General features: G+C 40.1%; 2 protein-coding genes across 9 annotated transcripts in view; one reads left to right on the top strand and one right to left on the bottom strand.

The window, feature by feature from the left end:
- The window catches only part of HS3ST5 (heparan sulfate-glucosamine 3-sulfotransferase 5), a 148,400-nt gene extending 137,457 nt beyond the window's left edge, over positions 1-10,943 (top strand). For 6 of the 7 annotated variants that reach the window (XM_081857357.1, XM_081857360.1, XM_081857359.1 and 3 more), the window contains 2 exons: positions 6,238-6,376; positions 9,016-10,943. In XM_081857357.1, the coding sequence (XP_081713483.1) occupies positions 6,270-6,376; positions 9,016-9,946 (1,038 nt within the window). In that variant the 5' untranslated portion in view covers positions 6,238-6,269 and the 3' untranslated portion in view covers positions 9,947-10,943. Of the gene's footprint in view, positions 1-5,945; positions 6,100-6,237; positions 6,377-9,015 lie in introns of all 7 variants that reach the window. The other variant, XM_081857362.1, reaches the window with a different exon arrangement.
- LOC309339324 (uncharacterized protein) overlaps positions 1-19,312 on the bottom strand; it is a 126,593-nt gene extending 107,281 nt beyond the window's left edge. For both annotated transcript variants that reach the window (XR_014155174.1, XR_014155175.1), the window contains exon 1: positions 19,103-19,312. The gene's annotated coding sequence lies outside the window, so the exon portion shown is untranslated. The remainder of the gene's footprint in view (positions 1-19,102) is intronic.
- Between the last annotated feature and the right edge of the window lie 5,984 nt (positions 19,313-25,296).

Here is a 25,296-nt window from a genome sequence, read left to right as displayed (position 1 = left end):
TGTGCCAACCTAGCAATACTAGTCTTTATTGCTGTACTCTGTTAATTCTCTTATTTCATGAGAACATTCCTTCTGAAAATAAGAGCTTAGATTTCTGCTACTAAACATCCCATATGCTTGAAATTCTTATACAGATGGCAAGTCCTCTTGTTTGGTCCCTTCTAGGACCATGCAATGTGACCATTTGTGTGCTGACAAAGTAATATCAGGAGAATCCACATAGCTATTGCTGCAGTTGTAATGTAGCATTAAAACACATTTCCAGCATGAATGATTTTGGTGTTAGCTTCCTCCTCAGTGAATTCAACATATATTAACATTTCCAAGTCTTACTGAATTCCGCAGGTCTGTTTCTTTAAAATACTACCAAGGATAGCGAGACTGAAACGGCTCCCAGATTTTAATTACCGGTAATCTGAAACAATCACGCTACCCGATTGTATGAGGCATATCACTGCCAAGGAAAGAAAAAGGCATTGGGAGGAGGTGGGAGGTGGTGGTATGTAAGGCACAAATGTTGCTGCATCAACTTTGGCATTCAACTTGGCCAAAATGCTACGCTGATCCTACTGTATCTGCAACAACCACTTATTACCAAATGAGATGCAGTTACAAAAATGAGAAAGGGTAAAGGAGATGTATTTTAATCAAGCTATACTACTCAGACTGCAAAAGAAGAAAATATAGTGTTAACATACAGGTAACTCAAATATTTTGTGCATCTCTCCAGGCTTCTGAATGGACTACTCACCTGCCTATCTGTAGGCAACAAGGCAGGGAAGCTTTACACGCACACAAATGCACACACACAAACGCAAAAGTGATTCTTTTCAGTGGTGTCAGTTTAGCCCTGTAGTTTCCTGGGTTGCCTGTGAAATATTTATTGAGGATATAAAGCCCATTGGTGTTACACTAGATACTTGATAGCCATCTAGTATAATTTAAGGTACAGGAACTTATGCAATTTCTTATTTCAGGTGGTCTTTTTTTTAGAAAAAATACCATCTGGGACTGATAAATTATTATTTCACAGTTCATAATGCCTTTCCTCACTGTCTTGTTCTTACACAGCAGTTTGCAACATTTTTCAAATTTATCACCCTAATAAGAAAAGAGGAGCTCAGGTGTAGAAAATTTTCCAACCCCCTTGAAAACTGCAGCAGATTACTCATACAGCTTCTCAGATGCCTACCTTGGCCAGACATTCCCCGCTTCATACTTTGATAGCCCCTCTAATTTGTTATGCTTCTTGCTTCTAATACACAGTGCATTCCTTGAATACTGACCAAGCTACTAAGAGTTAGGCAAACTCTTTGATACAAGGCAAATGATTGTATATATATCACACATTTTTCTATAACAAGCAACCACCCACAGAATCAAGGTATTAGGTACATGCAAAACATGTCAAGCAAGGCATAGGGCCTTTCTTGAGTCAAAAATGATTTAAGCCTTTTATTTATAGACAACCTCCCTGTCAGCTGGTTCTCAGGATGTTTGTTTTAAAATGTGGCACAATACAATATGACAAAAGAACATAAAACAAACTTAAACTCTTATAGCAGTTTAAGACTTAAACACAGACTGAAAGATACATTTATTATTTTATATCTAACTTACCAGATTTTATTAATTTTTTTTACATTAACTCCCATTTTAAAAATACATAAGCATCTTTCACTCACTAGAATAGTTGGTAAGGACCAACATGCAAAATAAAAATAAGAGACAAATTCAGTTATGCCAGTAATTAGCTATTAGGGAGCAGGTGTTCAGAGTCTATGAATCTTCCTTTTGTCTTTTTGTCAATTATTTACAGTAATTGTTATTGTTAAATCAAGTTCTCAGAGCTGGTTCATATATTATAGCAAAACCATGTTTGCTGCAGAAAAAAAACACCTTTCCCATCATTGGGGCTCCACACAGGTGTCATAATTTGAGTTATGGGTTTGCATGTTAAGCAGTTACCTAATGGAATATTTCCATGCCAATGTCTGCAGAACTAATAATATTCTATGGGAAGTCTTCTATATGATAAGCTGCATGGACCATGGGAGAACAGTTTCTAGCAACAACCATGTCACTTCCATACCTTGGATTTCAGACTTTGTCCAAGTAAACTTACTTAAGTCAGGGGGTGGGGGGATGTCATCCAAACTTTTCCAAGTTAAAGATGAACATGCAAACAATTTCACAAAACTGAAATTTGATTTCTTCTTATATCTGAGACAGGCACACTTAAAAGGATAATGCCTTCTGGGATAAAATTGCTCAATAAAAGAGGCTGGAATGGTAAGGAATTGTAAAAGAGCACCAACCAGGCCTGCACAAATCCTTTGGATCCATTACTCCAATCCATGCACGTGTGAACATTTCTAATGTGAATTCACTAGGGCTGTTTGACAAAGAATTTAAACAATATTGGAATGACTTCAGTGAAATCTTAAAGACAATTGAGTTGCAATTCATTTTTAAGCAGCTTGTTTGCAAGTGTTCTGTGTAAATCATTAAATTTGCTGCTAACAAGATGATGATTGTATCATTATGTGCAATTAAAACATTGGGGGAAGCTCTGAGAAAGAATGCTTATTTATCTGACTGAAAGGTATCTGTTTCCCTCCTGTTACCTGAAAGACACTAAAGACTATGGGTCGAAGCCAGTGAATCATAGAGCAAACCAGTTTAAATCTACGGTCATTACTTAGATTCACTTATTTCAGTGAGTCTCCTCTGAGTAAGGCTTAGTTGGATATAACCTTGAAAATTCAGAGATAATAAATTGTCTTTTCATGTATTTTTTGCTGTCATCTGTGGCTGCCTGTGTTCATGACAAAAGTCTGCAGACATTAATGAGCATTGAAGTTCTCATATTTATACATGAAAAGAGACACTTAAACAAGCTTATTTTCAACATAAAGAAGAACTGGATTTCAAGTTTGTTACAGCACCATCTTGTGCATGCCTACTCTGCAGTACGTCCTGTTAAGTTCAGCTAAATTTCTAAAGGATTGCAGTCTTGAGAACTCAAATCAGAACCATCTCCTCCAAAATTGTAACTTTTGTGTTGATGTTCATATCAGTATTAGATTAAAAGCTATAAAATTGTAAGTATTCGCTGCTCTTAATACCATTGTAACAACCATTTTTTAAAATTAAAGAATTTAATGAAAATAATTAGGATTATAGAGGCACACACATTTCAAGCTGTCATGTGGGGGGGGTTGGTAATATTCTCAGTGCAAATCATAATTTTTTGGCAATGGTATATCTTCACTACTAAAAATTTAAGGGAAAAATTCACCTATTTTAGCAAAAAAAAAAAACATGCAAGGGATTTTTTAAAAAGACTGTAGGAAGAGAAATAAAAAGGAGAGTATAATCTTGTGGCTAATGCTCAAACTAGAATTCTTGAGAACGAAGTTCAAATCCTAGCTTTGTCTAAGGCATATTGTACAGCTTTGTGAAAATCCCTTAAAATCCTTGTCTACTTAGTTGTTCAGGGGAAATGTGCCACTTTTTCTCCATGCATCTTTCAAGACAGGGCCTTAGATTTTATTGCAAAACAAAAGCAAACCCCACAGTGTTTTCGACCAAAATAAAGCTTGGGGTGTGTGATCTGTCTCTTTAGATTAAAATATTCAAAACCATGGTTGCCTAGAGTTAGTTCACACGTTCATTAGAAGCAAGAATTCAGCACTGTAAGTAATCCTGAATAACTGAAATAATACCCACTTAGGTTCTTCTAGAGGTTTGGTGGCCTGTGCTGAAGGAATTTTCCATAGAACTATTTAGGCAATAGACTGCACACAGTGGAAAAACAATATGATCTCTGCCTGTCCTAAGCACTGGTCATGTCTATCTCACTTCTGTTCCTACCATACTTGTCTGTTTGTTTGTAATGTTTACAAAAGATCTTTGCATATACTGTAGACCTAAACCACACACTCATATCTTACATGCATTCCTGGTCAACTAACTGGTCAAAACACACCTATGAGTGAGCCCAGAAGTAATATAGGTATATGTGGCGGGAAGCATAGGAATGTACGATCTCACTCTCTCTTTTTTAAAAAAATGATATTTATTAAAGTTTTAAATAACACATATAAACACAAAAGACAGTAAAAACATAAACAAACAAACAAATAAAAAACAGGTATAAGTTCAGACCATAATTTCTAATCCTAATTTCACTGACCTCCTCACACCTCCCCCTTCTGTATTCTAATCTCATTTATCTTATCAGCAAATCCATTCCCACATTTCCCATGGTTTTTATTAATTCTATTCTTTTCCCTTAGATCAATTCCCCTGTAAACCACCAATTTTTCAACCCATATCTATTTAACCTTCATTAATTTTATAATATTTATTAAGATAGTCTTTAAACTTCTTCCAATCTTCTTCCACTGTCTCTTTGTCCTGATCTCGGATTCTGCCCGTCATCTCTGCCAGTCCCATGTATTCTGTCATCTTCATCTGCCATTCTTCCAGAGTGGGTAGATCTGGTGTCTTCCAATACTTTGCGATGAGAATCCTTGCTGCTGTAGTAGCATACATAAAAAAAGTTCTGTCCTTCTTTAACACCACGTGGCTTACCATTCCCAGGAGAAAGGCCTCTGGTTTCTTCAGGAAGGTATATTTAAATACCTTTTTCATTTCATTATATATCATTTCCCAGAAAGCCTTAATCCTTGGGCATGTCCACCAGAGGTGAAAGAATGTGCCTTCATTTTCTTTACATTTCCAACATTTGTTATCTGGTAAGTGGTAAATTTTTGCAAGCTTGACTGGGGTCATGTACCACCTATAGATCATTTTCATAATATTCTCTCTCAAGGCATTACATGCCGTGAATTTCATGCCGGTGGTCCACAACCTTTCCCAGTCAGCAAACATAATGTTATGACCAATATCTTGAGCCCACTTAATCATAACTGATTTAACTGTTTCATCCTGTGTATTCCATTTCAACAGCAAGTTATACATTTTTGACAAATTCTTAGTATTGGATTCTAGCAACTCTGTTTCCAGTTTTGATTTTTCCACCTGAAAGCCCATTTTCCTGTCCAACTTATAGACCTCCAATATTTGATAATAATGAAGCCAATCTCGGACTTTATCTTTTAGATTCTCAAAACTCTGCAACTTCCATTTATCACCCTCCTGTTCTAGAATTTCACAATATTTTGGCCAGTTGTAGTCTTTACTCAAAGATTAGATCATCTGTAGAACCAGCTATTTGACAGACTTTTCCGTTCCATTCCATGTCCCTTTTCTAAAACCAGCTCATGTTTTTCTGAGTTTGCAGTCTTACCTGTTAGGTTTTTCCATCTAGCGAAGGAGCAAAGAGCCATTGTTTACATTTGGGTCACTGCTGAATTTAGCATTTAACCATGGGATTGGGTGGGATAAAAAGTGCAGGACAAGTGGAGTCCTAAACCATTCTCTCCCCCCCCCATGCTTCCCCCCCCCCCAAATCCCCTCCTGTTTCTTCTAGCCTTCTCAGAGAATATCCACTGGGGTTTTGAAATGGGAAATCTTAACTGAAAGTATAAGAGGCTCAGGACAAGTGGTTTCAGGGAAACAGGTGGTTCAGCAGCTTCACCTGCCAATTTGTGCTCTGCTACAAATCACACCGTATCATATTAGTTTGGCACAACCCACATATTCACAGAAACTGTGCCATTGTAACATCTGATTTATCCCCAAAGAAAAGACATCCAGAGGCAGGGAAACAGGAGCATGAGAGAGTGTGTAGCCAGGTTCCTTCATTTATATCTGATTTTTCTCCCAAGGAAGCGACTGTTGTAAACCTTGCTTACACACTTTCATGCCCGTTCCTCTCCCTTTGGGCATGTGGATGTCAGAAAACGGCTAGTGAATGGGTTTGCAAAAAGAATGTTCCATCCTTTTCAGACTTGTCTGTATCCGACATTATTCAGGTGAAATTGACATGCTTACATGGCACCCACCTCTCTCTCCATTCTGCTGAATGTTCAAGGACTCAAGACCCAAGAACCCCCTGAATTTGGTAGAGCTTGAATTTAGAAGCACTGCCCAAACCGTCACTACATAAACACGTTGTCTGCTTTTCTTGTGAGTGAGAGGGGGAGGGGGAGAAAGATGCAAGTGTGGGTTAATCACTTGTAGGAATTGATTGACTGCCTGTTAATAAACATTAGCCTGTATATTGCCACTTGCTCATGAGTGGTTTATGTATTCTGCTCCCTGCAGACTGAAGAAGTCCTGAAGATTGATGGAGGGCCATGCTATTCAAACAGCAGGCGTTGCTGAGACAGAAGCTCCTTGTGCTAGGCAGCCTTGCTATTGGAAGTCTCCTATATCTAGTTGCCAGAGTTGGGAGCTTGGATAGGTAAGTCATTAAATTAGCACATGTGGGTGACATTCATAATCCTAAATGGCTTTAGCTGAGGTTTTCCCTCACAACTTCCTCTTAGACTTTGGAAAGAATTGAATAGGTTTCCAGCTCTTTGTCTTACTACTAAGATCTAGAAATACAATCTGCTGCAGTATTGATTTTCAATGTTATTTCCTTTCTTTTTAAGGGTGGAGGAGGGTGTGGGTAAACTTAAAAGTTTCAGCTTGCCTAAGCGAATGCATCCTGCCTTTCCATTTGTATTCCATGCGCATTGGCAGTTTTCAGAAGGAAACTAAAGCAGCAAACAGTAAAAATGTCATTACAGCAGTTCATTTTTGTCTGTGTGTGCATCTGCGGATTGACCTCGAGTCTCGACAAACAGTTATGATGTATTTATGCATCTTCCTTTCTGAAATTTATGAGTGGGCAATTAATGTGCTACTGTGGTAGTTAAAATTATGCATGAGCCTGCAGAGTTAGCTTGTCAAGCCTGGAATCCTATCGCACTTGAAAGATTGCTGCAGGGATGAGGGATTTTCACTATGTTAATTAGCTGTGTGTGTGTGTGTGTGTGTGTGTTGAAGCTGGATACACTGGATGAAGAGGATCTGCCTGAGAATGATTTCCTCAAGCAACAGGACAGATGTACAAAACTGAGCTTGTGAGAACAAATGCAGACCTAAATACCACCAAAAAGATCCACCTACTGATAAATCCTATGCATCATTTCACCCAGAAAGCAACAAATTTTCCATATTCTGCCATTTGTCACAATTTAGTTCTCCAGTTTCTTATTTGAAAATGAAGTCCTGCATATACTGAAAAAGGAAAGATAATCTATGCCTAGGCTGGCATTATCCCACCATCCACCAGCAAAACTCCATACCTTAACGATATGCATAATGGCCATGGCCAATTATGCAGTTTCATGTATGGGATGAAAATTCCTTCTTGACTCCTGCAGAAATTTGTCCTGTGCCCTGAGGCATGAAATTTAATTAACCTTATCACCAATCTAAGCTTGCACAGCTACAAATGTTATTAATGGTCATAAAATTATCCAGACACAGTACTTGACTCCTTGAACTCATGCAGCAGTGAATGCTACAGGATCCATATATAATTATTGCTAATGGCATGAAGGGTTTATTCCAATATCTCCTGTTTTTACCAAGCTGTGAGGGGCTTTTATTCACTAGTGAATCCTGTTCTGTTGCTGCAGAGGTCTGAGTGTCTCAATAGGCTCCTTGATCTTCAGTCACGTCATTCTAAGTGTAGGAAAACTAACACCTTGGGATTAACTTGTGGTTGCTGCTTTTCTTTCCCCACCTCCTGGAGCTATTAAAAGTGATTGCTGCTGCGGTGTCAGAACCTGGGAGGAGACAACAGTCAGCTAAGCTGGAGGAAGGAGTTATACTTAGAGAGTCAGAGCAAAAGGACACACAAATATATGCCAAAGCCAGTTGCTGCTCAGGCAAAGCGTTAGCCCAAACAGGAAGTCTTTTATAGCTCTTCCTGTCTAGGAGGTATAGAAGCTGATACTACTGCTCATTGCTCAAGGAGCTGCTCTAAATCACAGTCCTGTGGCTCACCACATGGTTCAACTGCCTTCAGACATGCAATGATCACTCTGCATGCGTTTTATGTACAGGCTGCAGTTGTGTGATAAAAATACTGCCCACTTACACCAAAGTTTCCATTCACGTATTTCATGCAAGGAATGGCTATGCTGTCTGAAAGGGTTGCTCTTGATACCTCTTTTGGTTCACAAGGACACAAGCAGTTGCTCAAAATTCTTTAGCATTGATTTCCTTAGAAGTTCATTTCAAAAAACCATTTCCTTTTTGGAGGGGGGGAGGGGTTGTTCTAAGAACGAAAATTCCAGTAGGAGCATTTTAATTCCAGGCAATAGGCAGAGGTGGGGAAGAAAATCAGCAACACTGCCTTGTTCAATCAGAAGTGGCTTCCATTTATGTAGCAAGGTACTTGGATTCCAGTGTAGGCTTAAAACTGTGCATGTGGGTGTACACAACAAGCATATGGTTTAATGTGTATCATAAAGGCACAAGCTCCTGATTGAGGATGTTACCAGATTACGGCTTAATACTACAAACAGGCCATTCAGATGCCAAGATTGACAACAAGGATTTTCAATGTATCATCTTTTCCACAGAAGAGTTAAATCCAGATTAAAGGAGAAAGAAAATATGGGCTAGCCTTTCGATGGCATTGAAGTTGTGGGGACACTGTAAAAAGCTTGCATGCATCTATCCCATCCATCCATATAAGCAGTGGCAACTACATGCTTCATCGGAAACAGTGTATCAGTGAATCAGTGTGATGCTTCCTGGAGTGGATGAAGCAATGGCATGGTGAACTGTTTTGTGTGTTATCTGTTCTACTGCCATCTAGTTTACTGTCAATTCAGCTCTTACCATGATAACAATTGTCTACATCTGGGCAAGTTAATAGGGCTGTTGCAAATCATCTCAGTTGCATAAATGATGTCTCTTGTTACCTTTATGTTGAAATCCAATATCTACTCACCTTAGAGAAAGCACCATTAACTTCTGAGCAGTTGTGTAAGATTTCACTGTTAATAACTCCTATTTCGCCTCTTTTTTGAATTGCAGACTGCAGCCCATATGCCCTATCGATGGTCGATTTGGACTCCATGGCCAAGATGAAATTCCACTCCGAGCTCTACAGTTTAAGCGTGGGTTGCTACATGAGTTCCGGAAGGGCAATGCCAGCAAGGAGCAAATTCGACTTCACAGTTTGGTCCAACAGATTCCCAAGGCCATAATAATTGGGGTGAGGAAGGGTGGAACTCGGGCACTGCTGGAAATGCTGAACCTCCACCCAGCAGTGGTCAAAGCTTCTCAAGAAATCCACTTCTTTGATAACGATGAGAACTACGCCAAGGGCATCGAGTGGTACAGGAAAAAAATGCCATTTTCTTATCCTCATCAGATAACCATTGAGAAAAGTCCAGCATACTTTATCACAGAGGAGGTACCTGAAAGGATTTATAAAATGAACTCCTCCATCAAATTGCTGATCATTGTCAGGGAACCCACAACAAGAGCTATTTCTGATTACACTCAGGTGCTGGAGGGAAAAGAAAGGAAAAACAAAACCTACTACAAATTTGAAAAGCTGGCCATTGATCCTAATACCTGTGAGGTGAACACTAAATACAAGGCAGTAAGAACGAGCATCTACACAAAACATTTGGAGAGGTGGTTAAAATACTTTCCCATAGAGCAGTTTCATATTGTCGATGGCGATCGTCTCATTACAGAACCACTGCCAGAACTCCAGCTGGTAGAGAAGTTCTTAAATCTTCCTCCAAGGATAAGTCAATATAATTTATATTTCAATGCCACCAGAGGGTTTTATTGCTTGCGGTTTAACATTGTCTTTAACAAGTGCCTGGCGGGAAGCAAAGGACGCATCCACCCGGAGGTGGACTCCTCTGTCATTACCAAATTGCGCAAGTTCTTTCACCCTTTTAATCAGAAATTTTACCAGATCACAGGGAGGACATTTAACTGGCCCTAAAGTAAATTTCATACAACACTGTGTGTTGCACCTGGAGATATGCCACCGTGTCTCTATTAGAGTAAAAAATATGCACTTTTCGTATACACAGCTATCAAAGTAACCCTTTTTCATGCATACTTGTATATATGCAGTGTGTGACCAAATATAAGGTGGGATCGATTTTTCTACAGAGCAGTGAATAACATAAAATTTACTCTCTGCATAATTGCATCATTTTATGCTATACAATTAAATGAGAAGGTGTCATTTAAAGGAATTAACTCAGCTACTCAGTTCAAAGGGTCAGTACTCTATTTGCTCCGTAAAATTTAATACCAAACATATCTAGAGAGAAGGCAGAATATTATGGTAGAATTCATTGCAAGAATTGCATTGAAAGGTCTAAGATGGGCTATTATGGATACATATTGCTAAAAGAATATTGACCCTTTAAAGGTGTAAATCTATGCTTCAGGCTTATATTGGTTTAACAGTCACTCTTTCAAAGTAACTATGCTTCTTTGACCAGGGGCAGGGAATCTGTAATACAGAATTCTCACCTGACTACTATTTCCAGGATTTTTTATTGGGGTGGGGGGGACCATACTAATTAAACTGGCAAAAAACCAATACAAGTTTGCAGTGTAAATATATCCCTTGTAATGCTGAGTTCTACTGGAACTCTTTTCCTATTGTTTGAAAAGAAATTCTCTCATGCAATCAACATTGTTTCAAATTTCCTGTGGTGAGTTTGCACTATTGTTTTTATTGTATGGATCATCTTGGCACTTGTAGCATGTCAATCATGTGTCGAAAAGGAAGTCTTTTTTTCTCCTTCTATACTTGTACGTTGACAAAGAGAAACCTGCTGTACATAATGTATATTGTTTGTAAATAGTGGTTTCACACTAAGTAATTCTATTTTGTAAACTGAATATGGCTATTTAATTTATTGTGAAAATTAAATTTATTGTGGTATTTAAAATGGAATGGATTAAAATTGCTATATGTGCAACTGGCTTTCTCATTTTCTTTGATGAATGTCACCTTATTTCAAACACCATACTTTTCAAAGGAGGCAATTCACATGTTCAGTTGAGAGTTAAGCTTAAACAAGTATAAATACACCCACCCACCCTGAATCAGCCCTTAGAAATCTAGGCAATCTATTATGATTAATATTTATTTATTTACATAAATTGTATACTGCCCTTCAGCTGAAGATCATATGGTGGTTTACAACATAAAAATACAAAATGAGAAGACAAATCATATAGCATAACAATCATATTGCTGTTTTCTGGAGTATCATAGCAAATATTAGTATCATGAATTCTAAAATAGTAATAGACCCATGATCAGAGTACTGTTGTCTGCAATAATGGAAGTTCAGGTAGAATGTATACTGCAAACAGGAAAGGTACTGCTAAAGCCAAGAGGATGCCAGCATGGTTAATGAGCAGAGCAAAGTCAAGGAAAGTATGAGAGGTAAGAAGGCTTCTTTCAGAAAATGGAAATCTTTAAACTCATAATATCATGAACTATACAAACACAATAATGGTAATGAAATAGAACTGCAAAGGAAAATAATATATGGGCTTACCTGGGACTTCACTGCATCCCACCCATCAGTAAAACTAATCAATTCAGAGAGAAGACTTGAGTTTAAGGTAATTTATTATTGAAAACTTTAGAAATGATGTACCACATGCTGCATCAGTTCTCTAATACAAGCCAGAAACAGTCAAACCTCCATTTTCGAACATCTCGGCTGCCGAATGATTCAGAAGCTGAACGCCAAAAACCCGGAAGTGAATGCTTCTGTTTTCGAACATGCATCAGAAGTTGAAAGGCTTCTGTGACATGTTTTTCCATTTTCACCATTCACTTTCCTGACAGCCCTTCACTCAAACGTTTCAGAAGTCAAACGGACTTCCAGAATGGATGACGTTCGAAAACCGAGGTTCCACTGTAGTGACTGACCCAAAGTCGCCCAGTGTGCTTCAAGGCTGAGTGGCTCTCCTCAACCTCAGCCTGATATTTTCACCACTACACCACAATGACTTGTAGCTTTGCACAGGAAAGAAATCTTAATTGAAAAAGGTTGGGTCTATCTGGGTTTTCTTTGGGTCATGGACACTGTGTTGAGGCCAGGGCTTCAAGCTTAAAGGCAAGTTAAATTCAATTTAGCTAGATTGCAAAACACATGGTTTGCGTGAATGTGTGTTTGAGAGACAAAGAGATTTGTGGGAAGAAAATGACCATATCATAATGACCCCTAGGCTGTCTCTAACGAATAAAAGTCAAAACTGCAAAAAGGTGGAGATAATTAATTAAAAACAAACTTTAAAATTGGGGTAACAAACACATCATAGAACATTAATGCCCTTCAAGTAATTTGGTTATCATTGCTTGAGAGGTCCAAAATGGCAGTAATAGATTCCTAATACCAGAAGAGACATACAGTTGTTTAAAACTAACATGACAGACTAAAAAAAAACAGCAGCTCAGTTAGTTAGAATGTAGGTAATAGTGAAGCTTAAGAAATGAAAGAAAGCTTTTTGCACCACCTTTTTATATGTATTCAAAATGTGGATAATGCAGCTTTGTAGCCAGTTAATTGACAGTGAGCTTACCACCCCTACATAAAAAGTTCAAGCTAGAATCATATTCATGAAAAGAGGCCAATTGAAAAATGCTGTGTCAAGGGGGTGTGGGGGGGGTACAGTGCAATGAAAAAATGATATTTTTGGAAAGCTCCCAGACTATTCAGTGGCCTTCATGTGCCAGGGAGAAGGATGCATCCATGTCAATAAAATTGTCAGCTGCATACATGGTTGAACCAGTGTTTTTATTAAGATCTAATGAATCTTGGAGCAAAGTTAACCTAGCCCTGTGCTCTGAGAAGGTAGGATCCAGTAACCTACATATCACACTGTCTTCTAACAGTGATTTGGGGCAAGTGAGGACACTATCACTATGCGCTGCCTTCACAGAATATTTTTTCTATGTGCGCCCTCTTGTGGACAGATTTATCTGTAAGCAAGCCCCCTGACGAATCTTCACAAACTTTCTTTAGACCATAACAGCACATTTATGAGAGAGCTTCTTATAAATGCTTTTATGACTGCATACAAATGAGTCAAAGATTCTATCTTCCAGATGTTCTATGGAGCCAAGAGTCATAATCACAGTCCTCAGACTGCTTACTCTGGAATAATGCCATTGAAATCAATAGGACTCATTCAGAGTTTCGGATTTGAAAGCTACCATCAGGATTAATGTGCTGGAAGAAAACTCAGTAACAGATGGGATGCTAATTCCACCAGAATTCTTCAAAATCCCAAGTGATAATAGAAACGCCGATGCTTTGCTGATACTTCCTGTTTAAAACTCAAAGCGTGGTCTTCAGGGGAGGAACAACCATCCTTTAAAGGGAATTGTGCTGAAATACTATAAGAGACTTTTGACCTTTTGGCATTTATCTCTTAAGTGCAATCTGTGAATAATTCATTTCATCTATTTTAATCAGATTCATGTTGGGTGAAAATCATATCCATTCAGCTCATTGGTGCGTGGAGCAGAAACAGAACCACTGGTTTAGTTTTCAGTCAAATTTGTAGCTGCTATATAACACTGCAACATTTGTATTTATCCTATGAACACCCTGCTGGAGTGTTTTGAAATGTTAAGAGACATGCATATCAAAGAGGGCATGACTGGGTGCTAGAGCATGTGTTTCACCCAGATGTAACCCCTAGAAACTCTAGTTGAATGCCATCAAGAAGAGAGCTGAAAAAGTGTAAGAGTGAGACAACAGTAAGATCATCTGCATCAGCATAAGACAATTTCTTATATTTCAGTTATGTACTGACCACAGATTTATCTGAGAGATTGCTAGTTGACTGACAGTTGCGGTACAGTGGCTACAGACCTGGACTTGGAACAGGTAGGGGTAAGATGCTTCCACAGTAGAGCCCATTTCTGTAGCTGAGGCTTGAGCCTTCTTAATGCATTAGTCACATATAGAGGGAAAGCATGTTGAAAAGAGTTTCCTCCCACTCCCAGGGTCTGGCTTCTCCTGCCCCCACCCACTACTGCAGTCTGTTGGGGTGCTGCTGGGAGACAGGGGTGTCTAACAGGCCCCCAGCTGGCTCCAGCTACTGGTCGGCAGCCGAGCGAAACTCCGGTTCTCGGAACAGCATCAAAACTGTGACTCAAGCCTCAGAAGCCTTCAGAAGCTTAAGCACACAAGCCAGCAGAGATAAAACTCTTTGCAGCAGAAGTAGCAGACAGAGACATGTGTAAGCAAATTTACAGCATTTATTGAACAGCAGGACAATGGAAAAATATGTCTGCTTCCCTTCGTGTCCAAGCAAAACAGGAAAAAGCAAAAGCAATATACAAACGGAAGTTCCCAGCAGAATGTGCTGGAAGTAAACAGGCATGTGACACACAACAGTCATGCCTGATCCTTTTAAGGTGGAGCGGAACTATATCCTAACACAGTCATGTTTACAATACTCTACAGCAGGAGGACTCCTCCAGGAGTGAGGGTTCTCTGCAACATTGAGAAGCCTGATAGCCTTTGTTTCTTAACGACACAGGAATCCTCCACAAACATGTGAAGATTCCCATTGCATTTCATGATTTACACGACAGGCATAAAAGAAGTGACTTTGGTAGCATGGCCACATAATATGGCCCAAGGTCCCTTTTCCTCAACACACAAGCATTGCACTTTTGAAATGAGGTGGACAGAGAATTAAAACAGAAATTCCACACCGCACCTAATATACCATTGTATGATAAAGCAATGCCCTTTTCTTTGACAAATATCCTTTGATAATGTCCAACCACTTCCATTCAGCAAAGGTTCTTTCCAACGTTATTTGAAAGCTTCTTCTATATAGCTTCATCCTGTTTTATTGATTCCTGTTGATCAAGGCCAGGGAAGTAGTGATGAGTAGCCCATGATCTGCACTTTCAGTATTCTCTGTTGTCTCAATGCCAGCTTCTCCTCCCACTTGTTTCTTCTCATTTTTCTTTCTTTGTTTAATGGCGGGTTTTAGGAAACCAGTAATTAATGCCTACATGACTGCCTGCCTGCCTACACAGAGGGGGGGAGGAAGAGGAAGAGGAAGAGGAAGAGGAAGAGGAAGAGGAAGAGGAAGAGGAAGAGGAAGAGGAAGAGGAAGAGGAAGATATGAGTATGGGTGGGAGCAATGCTATTCAGGAATTATTGCTATCAACAGGGAAAGAGTGAAGGCACAATCCTTGGCAGCATCCCTCTATCACATTGTTGTCAACAAGCCTACAGATATCAATGAATTGTGTGTGTGAAGGGTTCTTCCCCCATACTTTATAGTGGTGGTGGTGGTGGTGGTATTATTGTAAAATTTGTTTAACGCCCTTTATCCAAATATCATAGGGCAGTTCACAACATAAAAATATGAAAACACAAAATACATAATAAGATAAAACTAAACCAAATCAATAATCCCCCCCAAACATATTTAAAAGGCCATTGAATGTTAATCAGCCGAAGGCCCAGTTGAAGAGAAATGTTTTCACCTGCCACCTGAAGATATGTAACAAAGGTGCTAGGCAAGCCTTCCTCGAAAGAGCATTCCACAAGTGGGGAGCCATCGCAGAAAAGGCCTGTTCTCATGTTGTAACCCTTTGGACCTCTTGTGGCACGAAAACCCAACTTCCACCCTACCCCTGGGCCACTGCCACCATCCCATTTTCCTTATTCCATCTGGACTCTTAATTTGCCAAAAGCTGGAAGCTATGGGGTACAGGTGTGTGGTACAAAGCTAGTCAGATGCAGTTACTGTATTAAATTAAAGATATTAACATTTGTTTCAAGACTGTGAAGTCCACAATAAGTTGTCAGGGACTGGGCAGAGAAGGAATAGTGGAGACCGCCTCCCCAGCCTGACCCTTCCAGAGAAGAGGAAGACATTTCAGAATTACAACAGGGGTTTGAGGGAGGTCACAGCTCAGAGAAAGATGAGGGGGGAAGTTGGGAAATCATGGGAGAGGAGGAGCAGGCAGAGCTGGAGCAGTAGCTGGCTGACACGTTATCATTAGAAAGCATTCCAGACCCACCATCTCCCAGAACCCAACGAGCCTTAAAAGTAGGAGAGCAAAGAGTTTGAAGCAGAGGGCAGTTAGTGGCACCCATAGAGGAGGTGATGCTGATGATGAATGAGGAAGTGGGAGAGAAGGGGGGGGGATGTAGATTGTCACAAGTAAGTGACAATGCCATTACCCAAGAGGCTGTAAATATTGAATAAAAAGCAGCCAGTAAGAAACTTTTCCATGCCTTTGTACGTGCCTGGCAACCAGCTGTAGGAGTTGCCTGCAGCCGCCTAACACTAGTTACTTTAATATGGTACTGTATCTTCAAATGCCTGTTGTCTTTGTCTGTGGAGTTTTCTTGGCAGGGATACTGAAGTGGCTTGCCGGTTCCTCCTCCAGGTGGATCACGTTTGGTCAAAACTCTCCACTATGACCTGTTCATCTTGGGTGCCCTGCTCGGCATAGTTCATAGCTTCTCTGAGTTATTCAAGCCCCTTCACCACGGCAAGGCAGTGATCCATGAAGGGGTTGTTGTTTACCTAGGCAGCATCTTAAAAAGTAGAGAATCACCTTGCCGACAAAGGTCCGTATAGTAAAAGCTATGGTTTTCCCAGTAGTGATGTATGGAAGTGAGAGCTGGACCATAAAGAAGGCTGATTGCCGAAGAATTGATGCTTTTGAATTATGGTGCTGGAGGAGACTCTTGAGAGTCCCACTGCAAGAAAAAACAAACCTATCCATTCTTAAGGAAATCAGCCCTGAGTGCTCACTGGAAGGACAGATTGTGAAGCTGAGGCTCCAATACTTTGGCCACCTCATGAGAAAAGAAAAGTCCCTGATGTTAGGTCCAGGGTCCCTGGAAAAGACCCTGATGTTGGGAAAGATGGAGGGCACAAGGAGAAGGGGACGACAGAGGACAAGATGGTTGGATAGTGTTCTCAAAGCTACCAGCATGAGTTTGACCAAGCTGCGGGAGGCAGTGGAAGACAGGAGTGCCTGGCGTGCTCTGCTCCATGGGGTCACGAAGAGTCGGACATGACTAAACGACTAAACAACAACATCTTCAAATGAGAATAGCTTTGAAAATTGGCTACTGTCACTTTAAATGGCAACTTATATTTACCTAATAATGTTAAAGCAAGACAGTTTTGAGGAAGTAGTTACTCCTATTAAAACTCTGGATACGTTTGGTAGATTTTTAATTTCTGAAATTCATTTTAGGATGACGAGCAGCTTACACATTTTTGAAATAAATAAATAAATAGTGCATCTTACTCTTTCTGGGAAGCTTGAGGTTACTCCTCCTAGAAAACCTGAATTACTGCTTTGTATCATTTAACCCCATTTAATAACAAAAAGTTGATAAAATTCTATAAGGAAAGGTCTTTGGTTCTGAACATGGGGAAAATTTGAGTCATTTTCGAAGCAAAGCTGCAGAAAACTGGCCTTGTCAAAATCCATTATGCTGTAAACAAATTACCCCAAATAAGATCAGGCATGTCAATTTATTATCTACTTGTGAATCAAACAAACAAAATACCCAAACAAACTTCTATGTTTTTAGGAAGAAGTTGCATTGCTTTTAATGCATCTCATTTCTGCCATTATTGTCACACAATTAAATTTATATAAGTGAGATAAATGCACGGGGAAGGCAATATGGAGTTTTAAATAGTTGCATTTACTGTGGTTGAAATGTCCCAAGATCATCATGTCTGGGGATAAGGGCATTTGTAAGAATAAGTAACCATGGGAGAACTCGACAGGTGAGTTCTTGAGATTTATTGCTGTCAACACTAGAAATACTCTGTCTAATCAAGTATTCTAGATACTTATCTGTAGACTAGGAGTTGTGCAAATAAAGTTGTTGGCTGTGCCACTGCAGATTGCCAGTGGGTAGGGTCATAAATGCTCCCATCAGATATAGAGATAGAGAGATATAGATATATACACACATGTAGATCTACCTGAAGGTAATAAAGTAGGACATCAAAAAGAAATCCTCCTCCCTGATCTGTTCACTTCCTATATCAGGTAACTTTTTACTGGAGGGAACATATAAAGATATGAAAACACACACACATGTAAACTGAAGTGGTACAGTCCAGAATTTCACCATATCAGGTTGTTTAAATGGGTCTCAGACAGAATGAAAGCAGAAAAATGCCATGGTCACAGTGGGAAATTGTTCCCTTAGCATATCTGAGCTAAATTCCCTCCAGTAAATCATGTTCCAAAAAGATTATTCCCCAAATATGTAGAAGCAGTTACAGAAATACATGTATAGAGAGACCTGTGTCCCAAGCAAGCCTGGTAACACTGGTTAACGAACTAGTACAGTTGTACCTCAGAAGTCGAACGGAATCTGTTTCCGATTGTGCAGGCGTGCCAGAAACAATAGCGGAAGCCACACCGGACATTTGGCTTCCAAAAATAGTTTGAAAACCGGAATACTCACTTCCGGTTTTCGATCGTTCGGGAGCCGGAACGTTTGACTCCCAAGGCGTTTGGGAGCCAAGGTACGACTGTATAGGCTTCTTATAACCTATTGAAGCATGCTAATTAGGCAACTGTGGGACACGGGTGGTGCTGTGGTCTAAACCACTGAGCCTAGGGCTTACCGATCAGAAGGTCGGCAGTTTGAATCCCTGCGACGGGGTGAGCTCCCGTTGCTCGGTCCCTGCTCCTGCCAACCTAGCAGTTCAAAAGCACATCAGAGTGTAAGTAGATAAATAGGTACCACTCTGGTGGGAAGGTAAACAGCGTTTCTGTGCACTGCTCTGGTTAGTCATGCTGGCCACATAACCCGGAAGCTGTACGCCAGCTCCCTCGGCCAATAAAGCGAGATGAGCGCTACAGTCCCAGTGTCGTCCGCGACTGGACCTAACAGTCAGGGGTCCCTTTACCTTTGCCTAGTTAGGCAACTACAGAAACCAAAAATTCTGCTCAGTCTATTCTATTCTGTTCCCAGCACAACAGGAAACAGAAGGATATGCACCAACAGTGATACAAAGGCGGCAGGCCTACTCAAATAGGGGCGCAAGGTATCCCACTTAATGTTATGAAGCAAAATAAACATGCCAGTACCTGCAACACAGTTGAAGAGAGCAAAACATGGCGCTCAGTCATTGGTGTGGGACAAGGAGACAAGATGGGGATGTACTGTTGCCAAGGCATGTCCAGAGAAGAGCTGCAACTTGATGACATAATTGTTGCCACGGCTGGTTGTGGCTTGTAGTGGGGATTGCCCAGTCAGTGTGAGGAGGAGCAACAACCCTCTGCCATTCATGGTCACCAGAGGAGGGGAAGGTTTCGGCCCACTTAGTGACTGTACCCATTTACTTATTTCATATATGTGAAGCACTGCCATTCCTTCCAATAGAAGGGAATAATATTCATTTTTTCTATATTATCACTATTTCTTCATATTTTTGTGTCTTCTCTATATTCTATATTTATTTGAACAGAAACATACACATGGTCAAAAAAAGGATACTGCAGTTTGACGTAAAGTATACGTAATGGCATAGTCTGACCCATCCAACAGAGTTGGATGATAGTCTCCACTGACAAGGACCAATGGGCACCGCGTTAATATACAGTGGTGCCTCACAAGACGAAATTAATTCGTTCCGCGAGTTGTTTCGTCTTGCGATTTTTTTCGTCTTGCGAAGCACGGATCCTGTGCTGAATTTCTTCCTCAGTCGCTCAGGCTCCCCCCTCGCTTTCAACCAGCCACCATGACCGTCAAGTTGCGCTCGGGCTTCTACGTGGGCAAAAAGTCCGCCGCGCTGCTGGCGCTGCTCTTGGCCGCGCTGCTCTTGGCGCTGCTGGTGCTGGCTATCCTGTACGGGCGCTGCGCGCAGGATTTGGAAGGGAGAGGCGACGAGGCGGCAGCGGCAGCGCCCACAAATGAGGTTCCCGCCAGCGCTGACCCATCTGCGTGGCCGCCCGGTGCCTGGGACATAAGAAAAAGGAAACAAACTCGCAAGACGTTTTCGTCTTGCGAAGCAAGCCCGTAGGGAAAATCGTTTTGCGAAGCAACTCAAAAATCGAAAAACCCTTTCGTCTTGCGCATTTTTCGTCTTACGAGGCATTCGTCTTGCGAGGTACCACTGTATAGCACGATGCCTAATGATGGGTATCTCATTACTACAGAATAAAAAATAGTACACTGAATAAGGCACAATTGTGTGGAATATTTATGCAAGTTCCCTCAGTTCTGGCCAACCTTTTAAAATCTGGGGGCTATTTGAGCCCTAAGGCGAAAGGACTGGATGGCAGTCACCTTAGTCACCATGACTTCCCTTTGTTTTTGGTTTTGGTTTTTTTGGGACACAGGTAATTATGTAACATTTTTCCACTGGGAAGAAGTGTAACAGAGGTGCCTGTATGTGTTTTAATAAAATTGTAAAGATAAACAAGTCCAAGGATTCTGTGGGTGGAAGAGAGAATCTAACTGCTAAAAGCAATTTAGGAGAGATCCATTAACACTCTGTTAATGTGATTTTGAGAAGGAACCCTGTAGGTTGGAAATTGGCCAGTTTAATGTGATAATTAAGGGATGTCCAGAGGGAGCTCCTGAAGATTATAGACCAGTTAGTTTAACTTCAATTTCACAGAAAGGCTTGGGCACTATTTTTAGATATCAGTTGGGAACACTAAAGAAAGAAGCATGTCTTGATTAAGAATGGGCAGCCTATTGCAGGGAGGGCATGGTCATGTTTCACTAACTGAGCTAATAAAAGATGTCATTTAGAGATATTAAAGCGGAGGGGTACAAAGGGATGCAGCCAGCATTCTAATTAAATTTTCAGGATGCCTATGAGGAAGTTTCACTATATAGAGGAGGTCTAAAGGGGATTTCAGAGAAATGGAAAAATGTGTCTTCTGCCGAATGCCATATATTAAGCTGCTGCCACAGCAGCAAATGCCTCAGCACTAGAAAATTTGTTTTAACTCTGGATAATGATTGTCCAGGATGGAATCAGTTGAAGGTGGCACCATAGAGTCATGGGTAGGATTAGCCCCACTGTTTTCTCTGGTCAAAGAGGTCTGGCAAGTTTGATGCTACAGATAACTTGTAAGCAACTCAACAGAGCTTTAATAAACTGCTTAATCACAGAATCCCTAAGCAGTGACTATAGAGCAATCTAAAGCAATTATCAATATACAAATAAAATCAGCATAATGTAAAAACAGATATATTACAACTTGTTAGCCTGTCTAGATAGGCTTGCCAAAACAAAACTTGTTTTTGTTCAGTTTTGGTGTTATCAGCATAGACGTAGAATATGGAAACTGGCAGATCCCTGAAAATATACTCCATAGGAACAGAAGGAATAGGATTTCCCTTTCCCTTTGCTGTAGCAGACCAGTTCTTCTGCCATCCTTCTAATCCTCAGGTGGAAAATGGTTCTTCAGCACATTTCCACTGGCAGCAATTTGGGTAACCCTCTGCCAGGAACCATTGTCCTCCACCAACACCAGCTTAGCTAAAAACTACCTAGAATAACTTGGGGAAGGAGCCATTACTGGCAATGGATGGGAAGGGCATGCTCTTTTGTTCCCAAGATACTTTCACCTTGGAACAGAAATTAGTGGAGCACCTCCATTACACCCACCCCCACCCCCACCCACCCACCCACAAATTCAGATCAGGTGGCTCTTTCTCTTTCCTGGTGGTAAATGTACTGTTTTCAACACATTTTATGACACAGTTTCATTTTATGACACTGGAACAGAGGCATCAGCAGTTAAAGGAATTTGCAGGGACCAGGGTGGGGATATAAATGTTGAGAGTTTGGGGTATCAATCTGGATGGAACCCTGGGTCCCCTTTCCAAACCTACAACCTGAGGGTAGAATGTCTAAGAGGAAGCTTGCCAAACCTGTTTCTTGGTCAAAGTAATAGGGTTGACTGGCTTGTTAAAGACCACAATTTAGCATATCCAAATAAGTTGCTCTATGTGATAGAAAAAATGGATGGGTCTTTTCCTCACTCCCCACACCTGGCCGATACAGAGGAGAATAATAGAGCTGTTGTGTGAAAGAGCTGCAAAGCTGGATGGGAGCTAGAGGTGTGTCTTGCTCTCTGCTGGACTTTGGGGCTCTCCTGGAATCCTAAAGGGGAAGCAATGTGAATATTAATTCTGTGAGCCCCACCATCCTATGCTCAGGTTGTATATATGTGTAGATTGAGGTCATTTTATTTGTTTTAGTGTTTTAACTATTGTATGTTCTAAAGTATGTTAGTGACTTTTTCTCACTTATATTGTTTTGTCTTTTTTGTAAACCACTTTAATGGGCTTTTTTTTTACAATTAAGCAGCATATACACTTTACTAAACAAACAAACAAACAAACACACGAACCATATGTCCTAAAGATATCATAGTCTCTGCTGTCTTTAATTCCAAGAAAAATATGTCCTGGATATGCACTGGCACCTCTGGAGTCTCTTGACACTTGGAGATTTGGGTTGCACATAACACATTTTTCTTTGATTGTCATTCCAATATTAGTTTCTGAAAGGAGCTAATATATTATGCTGAATGATGGTGTGTTTCAATGAGTAAATAATAAGTAAAGCATATAACCGTTCTCAGTAACTTAGCAGTTCCAGCTTCTGGAAGTAAATTAGAAGACTTTTTAAAAACAAAAAAACAAAAAAAAATTGAGGTCAATTTTGTAAGTCACCAGGGAAGGACAAATGTCCTTTGTGGTACCCTCCAGATCTTTTCTGAGACTGAAAAGCACTCTGCAAAACATTATTTTATCAATTAGAATTATTGCACTTTTAGCAAAGTGTGACCTATTTACAAGGTTCAGACTCTTCAATTTACCCATTAGTGGGCATGACCTAGCTAGATTTTTTGCTGCATTAGGCAATTAAAGTGTAATTCAGCTAAAATATTCTAGAAAATCAGGCAAACAACTTCATCATCATCTTGACCTATCTATGGTACCAGTGATTTTAATGGATTTCATTTACTTCTAATGCGGTAATAAATTATATAGATATTCTCTTTAAACTCTAACTCAAAATATATTAGAAAATGTAACATGATTATCAAGCGATATACTACCCAATCAGTTCAAGAATCCTGAAGAGCAGTATATGACCTGCACCTCAGGTCAAGCAGAGTATTCATTCTCAACAGCATGTAGGTCAGAGTGTGGCCCCATCAGAAAGCACAATACATCAGCTGATTCAAAGACAGGAGAAGTTGGTGACAGCATCCTAAAGATCAGAGTGTAGAAAATCTCTGTTCCCTTTCTCCCTAGAAAGGTCATTCACACAAACCCTTCCATATGTTGAAAGAAGATGTGGAAGGGTCACAGGGCAAACCCTGTATGCCAATGGCACCATCGTCTAATGCAGTAGTTCTCCAACTTTTCTCTCTGGGCCACATTTTCAGAATAAAAAATTGCTTGCACCACACTGATTTTTTATGGATAAGATATATATTGAAACACAGAAACAACTCCTAGCCGTGCTTCATTTATAACACAGAACCCAACTACTTTATAATATGACCATGGGCCATCTAGAAATGATAAAACAATGCATAAGAACATGAATCATTCCTAAAATATAATTATAAACAAACCTCTTACTTATGTACCTTAAGTATGTATACAAACTCAGTGAGAGGTGTGAGCTTGCTTTTGGTGGGTAATCTCATTTATTTTAAACAATATTATCTTATTTGAGATAAACAAATCACCACATCAACACAAAGAAGTCTTTCTTTCTTCTGATCTTGCATATTTCTCAGAGTTTAAAATCCCTGTTCACAATGACATGCCATGGAGAACTGTAGAAGAATAGCTGACGCTCTTGAAGAGAGGCATGGATAGTGTTCCTGGTTGTATATCAAAAGAAGAAGAAGAAGAAGATACTATACTATACAGGCTTTCCTGTTTTGCATACAGTGGTACCTCTGGTTGCGAACGGGATCCGTTCCGAAGTCCCGTTCACAACATGAGCAGAACGCAACCCGCGTCTGCGCCGGTTGTGATTCGCCGCGTCTGCGCATGCGTGTGACGTCATTTTGCGAATGCGCATGCACGAGCGGCGAAACCCGTAAGTAACCCTTTCCAGTACCTCCGGGTCGCTGCAGGACGCAACCTGAAAAAATGTATCATGAAGCAATCACAACACGAGCTATGACTGTACATTCAAAGAACGCTCAACCATGCATGGGCCATTTTTGGACCCATAAGAGGGCATGACAGGGGTGTAATGGGATGTAACGGAGGTGTGGAGAGCTTATGTGTGCTCTTCCAACATGCACAAAGACAAGCAACAAGCCAACAAGCAAATTGGGGGTTGCCTGTACTATAGTACACTGAATTGTTTAAATGTTTCTTTGATTGTTCTTGAATCTTCCCACCACACTTGCCATCTTTTCTTGCCACACCAGTGTGGAGTGCTACACGCTTTAAAACCACTGTTGTAATACCTACTGTACTCATGCCAACTAGACTGGTTCGCACATTACACTGAACTCAGGTACCAGTTGTCTCTACACACAGACAAGTGTTTGTATGAAAGGCATTTAATTTGTGCAACTCAACTGTTTGTACACACAGGTACAAAGGGTGTACATACCCTTTGAACGTAATGTGTGATTGCCTCTTCAACTCACATATATATGCATAGTGCTCATTCAGGCAATGAGTGGCCATGATTGGGTCATGCAAAGAAGAGCTCTACCCATGTAAATGGAGTGGAGCCTAGACCTATCTCACATCTTCACTTCAGAATCAGTCTCGATATACTGTTATATTTACAGGGCAACTACCTGGTCTGATGAGGATGTTTATAATTAGCCGTATTGTGTGAGGGTTGCATTTTTCTCTTTTTCATTTCTTTTCAACTAATTTATATTATTCTTGATAATTTTTTTATTATTATTCGCAGGTGTTGCTACTTCTGATTTATGCCATTATTTTAAATAAATTAGTCTGAACATTGGAAATATTTTTATTCAGCTCAAAAGTTGTGGCTGAAAAGCATAAACTAAAATGATCCAAAAATAATATTAATCTTTAAATGAAGTAGAGACTCTATTAAACCATAATGCAGGCTTTATTTGAGCAAATTATCCACTTGTGTGTACTTCTTTTAATTCAGAAAAAGTCAGAGAACGTGAAATGTCAAGAACATAGCAAATATTTACAGCTCTGTATGAAAATGATACAGAAGTTCCAATAGCATAAGTAAAGGGTTGCAGAGCAGTGCAGGTTAGTTTCAACAAAACCATTTATTGGAAAG

Source organism: Podarcis erhardii, assembly GCF_964252035.2.
Source record: "Podarcis erhardii genome assembly, chromosome: 3".
Classification (NCBI taxonomy): Eukaryota; Metazoa; Chordata; class Lepidosauria; order Squamata; family Lacertidae; genus Podarcis; species Podarcis erhardii.
The sequence above is the reverse complement of the archived record's forward strand: the minus strand, read 5'-3'. Positions and strand labels throughout refer to the sequence as shown.